Raw genomic sequence first — 13381 nt, forward strand, 5'->3', positions numbered from 1 at the left:
AATCTCTTGTTTTTCAGTTCTGCGCATGCGCAGAACAACTTTAATTGCACTTTCAACATTAATTGCAATTAATGTTGCAAAGCGCGCGCACAAACAAGCTAGCAGTAGTGCCGTCCGGAACCCACCCCTGCCTCACAGTCACATGACTGTATGTTGGGCACTTGGCAACCAGCCTGCATTTACAAGTTCTCGTAGAGCCCTGTAATCATGTGACCACATTTAAGACAAATGTACTTTTGTTTTTTTGGCAAAAATGGCCCACAGTAAAAAAACAAAAAACGGTTTGATTTAAAATTATAGCATTTACTTTACAACTGTGGCATTGTTCAATGACCTCTGCAAAAAAAAAAAATCAAGTAAGTCATGTGGGTGACAGACTTTATGACCATAATCCATATTACCATAATCCTTATGACCATAATGGGCATTATGGTCATAATTATTAAGATCGTAAGTCGAGGACTATATTGCACTGCAGTGCACTTCTGATAGCTCTTTGCTACTGAGCCTGGCTATTAAAACCAATTTCGTTGTATTTAAGTACAATGACAATAAAGATTATACTTATATTTATTTATGAGGAACAGACCTTCTCCTAACTGAAGGGCATTGATTGTTCACTCTTTCTCAATAATCTCTTCTGGATTATTGGGCCACACATAAACAGGAGCCTGCAAAGCACCTTACTGAGGCCTCTGTGGCTCCAGAGAGATGTGGCTTCCATGGAGAGCTACTCTTTATCTTGACTCAGGAGGCAAGGTACATCCCCTGCCTTATGCTTGCTTACAGTGTGCCAATGGCAAAAAGCTGCCAGGCAGAGCTAAATATAGAACAGCCAGGGACCTGTTGCTAGGGAGACACAGTGGTTCAGTAGGAAGTACAGGGATGGAGAAAGGCAGAGAAGAAAGCACAAGGTTCAGGGCTGGGATAGTGTAGCTCTGCCCACGTCAAAAAGCCTTCATCAAATTGCCACCTTTTCCTGCCTCTCTTGCTGCAAATGCTCATCCTTTGCAGGTTTGCAAACACCAAGGGTCCTTCCTTCACACAGCATATATAATATATGCATACATCAACAACTCCCAAATTTTCCACCTCCGGAGGGATTTATGTGCTGGATGCTTCTCGGGATCTCTTGACTTGGACCCAGTAGTCCTGGCACACACTGGCTTTCTTAGAAAGGCACCAGGGGCTGGGATTGCCTGTTCCAACAGAAGCATTTCTGACTGTAAAAATGAGTCAGTGTGGAAGGGGAAAAAATGCTATCTCCTGATACTCTCTCAGAAGCCTCTTTTGGAAGTCACAAAACTGTCATGTGAGCCAGCTTGAACAAGCCTCAATTGCAATACCCTGTTTCCCTGAAAATATGACCTCCTGGATAATAAGCCCAATCAGGATTTTGAGTGCATGCACTAAAATAAGCCCTCCCTCGAAAATAAGCCCTCCCCCAAAATATTGCAACACAGCAGCAGCCATGAGGTGACCACACTCGCCACCTCCTGCACCTCAAAAATAATAAGACCTCCCCGAAAATAAGGCCAAGGACTTATTTCAGGGGTCAAAAGGAAATAAGACCCTGTATCTTCCCAGGCACTTCTTAATAGCCCAAACTGTTCTTGAGTGAGGATGTCAAAAGAAAAATCTGGTCCCACAGAGGGTTAAGAACTGTGACCTTCTTTCACCTTATTCTTTGCTCATGATATAACATAATGGTGGCTAATCCAACCCATTCCAACTGACACACTTCCACATTTATTTTTAGTTCAGTTTTTAAATCCCCAGGGAGTCTGTTCTGCTTACAAATTGCTCCCACGTCTCTTTGACCATCACCCACGTCACTCTAGTGCAACATGTGCTCTCTCCACAGAAAAAAGCACAGGGGCTCTTTTCTCTGTATAGCTGCATCTACAGCCCCACCTCGGCTCTACTTGTGGCTTTGCCTGCAGCAAAGCCCATGTGATCTGATGACCTTTAGCATTTCCTAGTCTCCTGCCCCTCCCATACTACAGACATTTTGGCTGGGGATACCTAAGGGGATAAGATATGAGCTGACTGTGAAGCTACGTACTGGTGAACAAAAAAAGGATATGAGCATATTATTACACATTTCTACATTTACTGCAGAGAGTAGCAAATGGGAACAAAAACTCCATGGCTACTTCTTACTAATAGTAATACTATGCAGATCTAAGAATGGTATTGACTGAAATGTAGCCACAAATCAGACCTTCACACTTGATCTTAGCCAAAAGGCCAAGAGCAATCAATAAGAAAAGCCACAGAAATACAGAAACAGAAGAGCAGCGATAAGCTAATTATGCACAGCAAAAATGAAGCTTGGGACTCCCGTATTATAATTCCTACATACTACAGAAATCTAGATATACAGAGTGCTTTGAATTTGGTTTCTAAAAGCTATTTTGGAGTACACTAAGGAGTGAACATGGCACTTATTTGGAAACATGTTGCCGTGAGGTGCTCACATTCTGTTTGTGGTTTTGGGTCCATATTTTGTTTTTATTTATTGCATGTCTAGTAGTCTAACTGGAAGCTGCAGATGGGAAGTGTTGGTGGTTATGACCTTTCTTGGCATCCTGGAAGCCCGTGGAATTGTTCCTCAGCTATGTAGACTCTGGAGAGCAACAGTGAAGACAGAGTAGAGCAAGAGGCAATGAAATTTCTGGCAGCTGCAGCTGGCAATGGTGGTCCTGGATCCTGAGGCAGAATTAGTTACTAGAAAACATTGGCTGAAGGTCAAGGCTTAGATCACCACAGGAAGGTCTCTGGGGAAGAGTCCTGTGGTTTGACATGGTGTGGCTTCTCTTGTTGACTGTATAGCTTCTTGGTTTTGGCTAGGTCTGCCTGTAATAAATCTGTTTTCATGTATAGTATGATTTCATAAATGCTGATCTGGCATTTATAATCGAGACCTGGGTGGACCTGGAGGATAGAGTTCCCTTCTTGGGGGTGTGTTTTGGGTTTGGCATGGAGAGATGGTGGCTATTATCATCCCTGATTCATGATTTGTAATCTGTCATCTGTGATTCGTTGAGGCTCTATGGCACATATAACAATCTGCAAGACCCTTGAAATTGGGCTTTTGGGATTGCTATTTGCACATCATCATCTCTGATGCACAGCATGATCCTTGTTTGAAATTTCTGGACTTCGTTGCCACACTGGCTACAGAGAGCCCAAGATTCTTAGTTATCAAGGATTTCAATTTGCCACTAAGTGACGTTGAGTTTGAAGTAGCTCAGGAGTTTATGGCCTCCATAACAACCATAAAGCTGTCCAAAGTCATCAACATAAAATATATATTGATGCTCATGCTCAGTTCCAATGTGATGCAAAAGTGCAGGATTATTGCTATTAAGTCTGTGATTGCTTTTTGGCTTGCTGGTGTCACCCCCCCTGCAAGGAGACAGGGTCTACTGGCCTGCTCCAGGCAATTATGGAGCCTTTCGGGTTTCAGAGGTAGCTTGTGGCTTTCCCCGAGGACCTGATGGGTAATTCACCTGAGGCCTTGGTTGCAACCTGGAATGAGTGAACAGCTGAAGCCTTTCCCTATGCCCCAATCCTGAGGATTTTCAGGAAAGGAAGTGTCAAAAGAGATGCCTGGAACATCACTGAAGGAAGACAAAGGGGGAGGAGTCTGACCAAACATAAGGAAGAGTTCATATTTAGACAAAAGGTAAAGGTTTCCTTTGTCCAGTCATATCCAACTCTAGGAGGTGGTGCTCATCTCCATTTCTTAGCTGAAGGAGCCAGCATTGTCCAAAGACACTTCTGTGGTCAGGTGGCCAACATGACTATATACTGATGGGCACCGAACACTTCCCACCAAAGTAGTACCTATTTATCAACCTGCGTTTGCATGCTTTCAAACTGCTAGATGGGCAGGACAAGTATTGGGAGCACTCTGGTCTTGAATCCAGGCTGCAAGCTTTCAGCTGACCAACTCAATGTCTTTGACTGCTAAGCCATCATGCCCCCATTATAGATGACATTGTAGCAATAAGAGTGCCACAACAGTGTGATTTCTCTGCCTTTACTTCTTCCATTAATAGCTGAACATTAGCCCTATTCAAGTGATTATGTGAATATTTCCATGCAATTGTATTAATAATGGTATGGGATTTGTTTGCCACTTCTTCCCAGACGTTTTTCTGACTTTCTAATCTAATCAGCTTTGGGATTTGATGGTGCTCTTCTATCCTTCCTTGAGATAAGCCAAGGTTTACAGGTACTACCAAATGCAGAGAACAAACAAGCTTAGGGAATCCCAATTTTTCAAAGAAAGATTCTTTTTGAGAATTATGCAAAAAATATCACTTTTGGGAAGTTTTGAAATATTATCAGTAGCACATCTGTAACACACCAGCATCAAAAAGTAAATTCAGTAAGTGTTATGAAACATCCACGTTTGAAAAAGATGTCTCTTTCATCGGGTATCCAATCTAATCCAGTTTGCTATTACCAACAGTGATCAGCTAAAAGATTGTAGGCAAGGCCTTTGATCATCTCAAACCTCATCTTGCTCCTGTCCCACAACACTGCATTCAGAGAGAGACTGTTTCTGAATATGAAAACTCAGTTTAACAACTGATGTTTATAGTAACTGATAGCCCTATTCTATTTTAGAAGAATCAAGATGTCCCAGGGTTGAGAACACGAAGGGTCCATTTCAAGCTTCAACACTCTTGTCTACTTTCCCAATCTGCAAAAAGTATCACTGTCATGATGCTATTCTATAATTCTATATGAGACTGAGAAACATAGTAGGGCTTTTCAGCTTTCAAGGGCTAAATGGCCACCGAGCTACTAAAGCTTTTGTACTCTCAAGAATCCCCTAGGAGCAAGTAGTACTAATTCCATTGTAGCAAAAGTGCCTTTTAGGGATCTTAAAAACTGATATATCATTGCGCTGCAAGATTCTCTGCTACCTTTGCTGGAACAGAAAATAATCCCTTTATAAACTGGAAGAGTAGACATTTCAGCTCCATCAATTGACTGAACAATCAACCTGGAATTCACACTGGAATGAACACACGCAATTTTATCTTCAATGTACCGTGTAAATTGGTCATAGTAAGCTTCTAAAAGTTAATAAGGGAACTAAGATGGAATGGTCATTATTCCATCCACCCTCATCCACAAATATTGGACGTCATAGTAAAAGGGATTACTTTGCCAGTTCTACCCTAAAGAACTGGGAAAGAAATCCCTTGCTACTCTATCCTATTTTCTTGTTAGATTCACTGATGCATTCATGTAACATATAATACTTGACCAAGCTAAAACACGCTTGTGTAGTTTATAGCTCAGCTCACTATACAAGCCTTTCCATTGCCCAAACATATTATATTTACAGATTAACAGTTGGAAGGGATCTTGTAGGTCATCTAGTCCAACCCCCCACCGCCCAAGCAGGACACCCTACACCAGTGATGGCTAACCTTTGTCCCATCACGTGCCAAAAGCAGGGGGAGCACAGGGGGTTGTGTGCAGGCGTGCCCACACCCATAATTCTATGTATGGAACACCTCCACACATGCATGCATGCATGACCCCCCCTCCCCACACATGCGTGCATGACCCCTCCTCTGCCCCCCCCCCCCCCGCAGGCTTTAGGCAGCTTCCCTGAAACCTCCGGAGGGAGAAAAACGGCCCTACGGGCAACCCGGAAATTCAGGAACGGACTTCCGATTTTCGGTTGTTTTTTGCCCTCTGGAAAAGAAGGCCGAAGTCAGCTGGCCAGTGCGCGCATGCTGACAGGGCAAAGCCTCACATGCCCTAACAAATGGCTCCATGTGCCATCTGTGGCACATGTGCCATAGGTTCGTTATCATGGCCCTACACCATTTTTGATAAATGGAAGTCCAATCTCTTCTTGGAAGCCTCCAGTGATGATGCCCTCACAACTTCCGAAGGCAACTTCTTCTGCTGCATTGGTTGATTGTTCTCACTGTCAGAAAGTTCCTCCTTATTTCTAGGTTAAATCTCTCCTTGGTCAGTTTCCATCCATTATTCCTTTTCTGGCTAGGAATTATTCACAATTAGGACTTTGCTGGGATTGGCAGATTTGGAAACAAAAAATTCCTTGGAACTGTCAGGAAACCATATGGAATTCCATCTAGAATTTTATAACTTCCTGTCCCATAATTCTGAACTGCAAAAGTTCTCTTTTGAAGTTCATAATTATGAAACTGAAGGCAATGTGTAGCTCATCTATCTTAATGTTATCTATTCTGACTAGAGAAATTTTAGGGAAAGAGTGCTTTCCCTGTTCTGTGGTTTCCTGAGTTCTGTTTCAACTGTTTATGCTAGGGATTGAACCAGGAACTTGTACATGCGAAGAATATCCTTTTTCACACCTTCCATGTAGCAAGAAACTGAAATACCAATTTAAGTTGCTATTAAACTATCAAAGCTATATAAAATAAGAATTATAAAGTTACATTGCTGGTACCTTTTATTGTTAAAAGAGAAGCCACACAGCACTTTTGGATGCAGACAGGAAGAAACAGTCACCTTTCAAACCTTACTTCATTCAAACTGGGATAGCACCATAGAGTTTGAGAGACTGTGGTGCCCTTTCAGAAATTCCACACTTTGCTGGTTGCCAGGCCCAGAGACTATTTGGCAGTGGAAGAACCATTCTGCCTTTAGTTGATGACTGCAACAATTCATCCAGTCAAGGCTATTACTCCCACAAGCAACTATCCGAAGAAGAAAAACAGACTAGAACTGGGCTCACACAATGCACTAAGCCTAATTCAGAAAAATGTTCACCTAACATGTTATCCCTAAACAAATAAATTATAGTAAAGTTTAATGTGTGCCCAGAGTCTGGACTATAAAATGTCCTAAGACAATGGCTAACATGAATCATGAATTACCCAACTTCATTTTAACTACCTAAAATGTGTGTAAATGTGTGTAAGGTCAGAAATATGTCAGATTAGCTTGAAAGGAAACTTCCAGTCCTCAATTATTCATGGAAGCAAGTGGACGTGGCCTACTACATTCATAAAATAGCAATAGCAATAGCAGTTAGACTTATATACCGCTTCATAGGGCTTACAGAGTCAGCATATCGTCCCCACAGTCTGGGTCCTCATTTCACCCACCTCGGAAGGATGGAAGACCTTGAGCCGGTAAGATTAGAAACGCTGAACTGCAGATAACAGTCAGCTTAAGTGGCCTACAGTACTGCACCCTACCCACTGCGCATTCATTTCCAGCTATCAGAAAGGTCCCTGTTGGTCTTCATCCTTCCCGATTTGCAGGAGGAGTTACATGTGTTAGCCTAATACAGAATTTTCATTCTATTTAGCATTAATGACCACCAAAAGGCGGTTTAAAAATGTGTTGACCCTCTTAACCAAGTTATTTGAAGACCCAATCCATGTACAGAGCTGTTAGAACTGCTTAATATTAATCTTGGTGTGATTTTGTGTGTGCTAGTATGTTGTTTGAGCTCAGCTTAAGATTATGTGAACCCAGAAAACTGATAGTTAAGATATTATGTGAGCACAACCAATCAAGGTACATTTAATCCTATTTCCACCTGCAGCTGACACTTACAAGTAAAAAAGTCTTGCTAAACATGAGTTTTCCCAGAATATGAGTTCTCTATCCTACGTTTGATGATATGAGATCATCCTGGGCATCCAATAAACATTTGAATATTTGAAACACAAATCTCAAAGTTGGCTTTGGGTGCATGAAAGAGAGAAAGGAGGACAGCAGAGAAGAGAGAGTGGAGAAAAGCAGGGGAGAGCAAGAGTGGAGCAACGGAGAATGCTAGCCTAGAAAAAGGATCATACATATTTAACAGTCCAGGAGCAACAGGTCACACCCCCCATAACAGTTTCAAAACCACATTGTACAGAAGCAAAGCATGTCTGGAGGTGTGCATGAGCAAATACAACTCTATGGCAGCGGGCACACGCATGGGAGGATGTGAATGCATGTCCGCGTGTGCACATCCACACGCTTAGCACACAAGCCTGGTATGAAGGCCACATGAGAGACAAGCCGCCTCCCCCCAAAACCCCAAAGGTGTGCCACGAACCTTGTCAAGCTGAGCTGCCGCTGGGTTATCAGTCTGTGGGAGAAAGGTAAAGGAGAGGAGGGAGTTAGCACACACAACCACAGCAATCAGCACCTCAGACGCCATCCGCCACCTGCCCCAGGTGCAACAGGGCAAATCTGGTAGGCTACCAAAAGGCAAAGCTTTATGGTGCCACTTGTTCTCCTTGAGGAGGAAACCCTAATCCATCTCCTTTGCTTCCAGATGATGGGTGACAGGATTATAATGAGACTCACTCATGGCTCTTCAGATGTATGCTATGCTTGTCCATCACAATAGATGTGAGGTGTTTGCACTGGGTGGAGCTGTTTGAAGATCAACACATAACTATTGTGCTAAGTGTCACTGTATTTCTGCTTTTAATCATGACTGAAACATTTGCTAATCTGATTTTTTTGAAAGAAAGAATGGTATACTGTAGATAATAACAATGTTATCATGGCTTTTTAAAAATGCCAACTCTCCCATCACTTCCTTTTTTCAACAATTAAAAAAAGCTGATTGTATAGTCATGTTGCAGAACTATTAACACCATAATACAAATTTTAACATTATACATTATGTTGCTATGTCCTATATCTCCTCAACTTTCTTCCTAAAGAAAAGGTAACACTAGACTGCAGTGTTATATCTGTAATGTTTGTATCTCAGCATTAATAGTGTGCTAATATATTCACACAATAATGCTAATTTTAAAAACATAATCTTTTTAGATACCACCATTTTGACTATGATTAAAGGGGATTTATGGATATTTTTAAAAACTGAACATTATAGAATTACAGTGCTATTGTACTAATGCTCTCATTCAGAAAAAAAGTAGCCAGGAAATATTTAAAAGGTTAATTAAGAAAATAGAGCCATCAAGAATCACCCCTTTTAAAGGGTTATAATAAATATGCTAGGCTGAATTTTTCTAATTTGCCACTGCCTGTACCAAATCCCCTTAACAATAAGAAAGGCAAATGAGTAGACTTAAGACACACCTACACAGATTACGTTCCATTTGCATTTAACTGAATGAACCCAAGTTTTTCTAAAAGTCAACAAAACACAGAAGAACTGTGAGGAAAAAGAATGAAGGTAACAGGATGATGGGGCCTAAACTCAACCCAAGTAAGTATGCAAGTATGCAAGATCTCTAAGCCTAACTATTGCCCCCAATGGAATCAGTTCCACATTTTGCTCTAGCTATGTGACTGGGATGATTTCAGAAGACCATTCTGACCATTAGGTCAGAAAGCAGCTTGAACGTATCCCGCAGTCTTGTTTAAGGACTGATGATGTGGTAGTTATTCATGGGTTATGAGCCCAGAGCTACAGCTCAAATTACTGTTAGTCTAGGAATGCACTTCCATCCTAATGTGCCCTGCAGCAAGACAATTATTTTGGAGCACAGCAATGTCTTCTGGAGGAAAATCACTTTTGCTGACTGCTCCTTTTAATCAAATATATTCTGCAAGGGCTTATCAACAAAGGCCAGTTAAATTGGTATTGAACAACAGCCTTGAACAGAGTTGCATTGTCACACTGTTAAAAATAAAACAAATGGATCTCTAAAAAGGTAGACATACACTAAGAGTAAAAAAGAAATGAGAAAAAAAATGGATATAGAGGAACAAGTATTTCATACTACCTGTGATGCAAGTCTCAGAACAAGCACTGAAGCACTATTTTTATCTGTGGTGGGCCTTACCCATCATCTACTAAGTATCCTTTGTGGAGTCCATATCTAGGAAGTTCCTCCCCCAATCTTTTCATGTTTTCAAAGTAAGCTTTTTAACATGCTATCAACCTATGCACTTTACGCTGCATGATCCAATGGTGTGCTTTCTTTGAGTTAATACTGAGTTAAACAATTGGTCAAATCACACATTCATCACTTCTCATGGAAAATATACATTAAGATTACTCCCAAAAGAAAAAAAAACCTATATAAAATTCTCATACATTATACATATTTTTCTATGAATCTTAATGCAAAATGTTATCAGGATATTTATTTATGATATTTATTTATTTATAAGCCTCGGTGGTGCAGTGGTTAGAATGCAGTATTACAGGCTAATTATACTGACTGCCAGCAGTTCGATCCTAACCAGCTCAAGGCTGACTCATCCTTCCATCCTTCCGAGGTCAGAAAAATGAGGACCCAAATTATTGGGGGCAGTATGCTGACTCTGTAAGCCACTTAGAGAGGGCTGTAAAGCTCAAGGAAGTGGTATATAAGTCTAAGTGCTAACTGCTATTGCTATTCGTTTATTAAATTTATATGCCACCCATCTCGCAGTTCAAGGTGACTCCAATATCCAACAAGCTTGGGGAATGTATGTTCCTCGAACGTACTGTGCATATTCTTTGAAGAGGCACATTCTGCAGTCAATGCACGCAATCATCACAAAGTTCATTTTTAGTTTTGCTCTGAGGAGTGAAACTTTTGCTCATAGGCCCTACACTTTGCTATATTCTCTCTTCCCCACCCATCCTTTTAATCTAGTACACAAATATGAGGATCTGCTTTCCAACTGTTCAGCTTTCCCTGATGAACAGCCGTGAGGTGAGAACAGGTTCCTTTCCTCTGTTCAAATAAGTAATGATAAAAGGATAGCTGCAATGTCTTCATTTTTCTCATTTCTCATTTTGCTCATCCATTCTAAAAATCTGGCATGTGGGCTATGATTGGTGGTGGAAGTTAGCCTCCTTTTTTTTGCACTGCTTCCAATAGCTTTTAAGCTTAGGGAAATATCCATTATCTTTCTTCTCCCTTCCACATCACTCAATAGAATGGTAGGGAACAGTAATCAGTGGGGGAGAATTGGGGTGGTGGGGGGACGGTCCATTTTCTCCCTGTCCATATTCTCCTTATGTACACTGAGAGCATATGCAACAAAGACAAATTCCTTGTGTGTCCAATCACACTTGGCCAATAAAGAATTTTATTCTATTCTATTATATTAACTGAGTAGAGGAGGAGATTAACCCTCTTCTCTCTCCTCACCTCTCATGCTTCTTTTTAATTTTTTCTTAAGCTTTATAGCAGTGTGTGAAGAAGAAGGAGACTAATTTTTAGCAGGGTTGTGAGGAGAACATATATTCAAAATGCAATAGAAACATTTATATTCCCCAAAGCATGTGGACACTGTATAAACAATCTCCATGAGGCAAAATAACCAGTTATCATATACAGTGTGTGTGTGTGTGTGTGTGTGTGTGTGTGTGTGTGTGTGTGTGTGTGTGTGTATTTTATGTATCTATATAGGTATAAAATATATGCCTGTATAATATACAAACATATCCAGAGCACACTAGATCAGAAAAACAGTCCAGTTTGGAGCAGAGGTTAAGATGCTAGCCTAGAAACAGGAGACTTAGCTTTAATCCCAGTTTAAGCATGAAAGCCGGCTGAGTGACTTTGGGCCAGTTACATCCTCTCCAGAGGTGGGTTGCAAATCCCAGCACTAGTGGTTTGCTCGCGAGCTCAAGTGTGACGCTTCTGCGCATGCACAGAAGTGTCCAGGCGGGTGGGCAGAACCTCTCACCACCGCCACTACCGGTTCGCCCAATCCAGGCTAACCAGGAGCAACCCAACTCTGATCCTCTCAGCCCATCCCACCTCACAGGGGAACAGGAGGAGTATTAGAAATGTTGTTTGCTGTCTCAAGTTACTTATAAAGTAATAAAGATGGGATAAAATCCAATAAATAAATAAAACCAAATGGGAAATTTGCTGCTAGAATATGGTGAATAAGCGTCAAGCACATTATTGGAGCAAATCTGGTAAATAAATCAAAGAATTTTCAAATATGTGACCTGAGGGTTATAATGCCCAGCAACATTATTATTTCTAGTATGAAGCTCTAAATTTAGGGCTGCCAAAAGTGCCAGAACTAAGTTATGATTTTGCACAAGCAGTAGTAGCTAGTGGTATTTTCTGCAACTGATCCACAAGTGGTGGAAAGAAAGATAGATACGCAAAAGCAAAGGGGGTTGGGGAAATCATGCCTGGATATTAACATTTAGCTAAAAATGAATCTCACGGCTCAATATTTTAATCTGTGGGACCAAGTTTTCAAGAATTAAAAAACTTCAAGAAGCCCTTGAAGGACATGACCAGCTCCTGTAAAAAGAAATATCAAAATAGCACATGCTATTATGAAAGATGCAAGACAGTCAGTTTAGTGAGAGCTTTTAAAATGCAGCTTAGATTCAAAGAACATTTTCTCTTCATCCCAATGTATCACCTAATTTTGACCAACCTCTGTATAACCACATTCAGTTGAGTACTCCAATAGAATAAGAAGACGCTTCCCTACTGATTTAAAGCAACTCAATGCTTTGAGAGGCTTCTGCTGGCTGCATAGAGAGCTGATCCACTTAATTAGTTTCACGTTTAAGTTTTACAAGTGATGGAAAGATTTTCTGGTTACTGCCTCCACAAGTGTTACAGTGAAACTAAGAGTGTAAAGAAACACATGCAAACACATAGAGCAGAGAGATAAGAAACTATGGCTTCCCAGCATACCAGAATGCCTTGGAAGGCCAAATAACAGAGTCTCATTAATTAATAATGTGCTCATTCATTATGAAGGCTCAAGTTCATTTCTCCTCTGTCAGCATCTGAAAATTAGAAGTTGGAGGATTCTTTGACATAGACCATTTGTCATGGCCCTTGCCCTCATTCTACCCCTGCAGTAAGAATAAAAGTGACTAAAATTGACATACAGATATGTATTATATCCATAATATGGATTCAAACATTTCACATATCTAGTTTGTCTCTCAGTGATAACCACCTGCTTTATTAGCTGAACTCTACAGATGAAAGGATGATGAGAAAGACTGTTCCTTCCTTGTGACAAAGGTTTAACTAGGTAGACTACTGGTTTTGCTCAAAATAAGGCAGGTACCACAATTCCAATCTGTATTTGAGAAACCAGTCTCCACATATCCACCATAATCAGAAATTGCATAGAGAAACTTTTTTTTCAATATTTGGTGAAGAATTGCAGATAACTGTAATAACAGTTTGGTAAATTGCAGATCTTCTTGTCTTCTGAAGGGAAAGTCCCCCATGCTGATGAGTGTACTTCCCCCTGGAGCCCCTTCCTAAGAAGATTGCAAAGCTCTTTTCAAAAGTTATTTGTCTCCCTTGCAAGCAACTCTTGAGAAATAAGCTGTAGCTGTTTTAGAGAAGAATGGGGTTACATGGAATCAGAATATTACTTTCTATACAGCCACTAGAGGATCAGCTGAGAAAAGGATCTTATCAGCAGCAAACAGGGTTGG

The 13381-nt window shown here is 40.9% G+C and overlaps 1 protein-coding gene across 5 annotated transcripts in view; it reads right to left on the reverse strand.

Moving 5' to 3' along the window:
- Nucleotides 1-13381, reverse strand: part of DNMT3A (DNA methyltransferase 3 alpha) — a 119530-nt gene that overhangs the window by 43953 nt on the left and 62196 nt on the right. For 3 of the 5 annotated variants that reach the window (XM_087717391.1, XM_087717390.1, XM_087717393.1), the window contains exon 7: nucleotides 8078-8110. The exons of the other annotated variants lie outside the window; for them this stretch is intronic. In XM_087717391.1, coding sequence (XP_087573517.1) covers nucleotides 8078-8110 — 33 coding nt within the window. The remainder of the gene's footprint in view (nucleotides 1-8077; nucleotides 8111-13381) is intronic. 5 annotated transcript variants of the gene reach the window in all.

Source organism: Thamnophis sirtalis, unplaced genomic scaffold (genome assembly GCF_051295495.1).
Source record: "Thamnophis sirtalis isolate CommonGarterSnake01/CBP01778 unplaced genomic scaffold, rThaSir2_p1.2 scaffold_6, whole genome shotgun sequence".
Classification (NCBI taxonomy): Eukaryota; Metazoa; Chordata; class Lepidosauria; order Squamata; family Natricidae; genus Thamnophis; species Thamnophis sirtalis.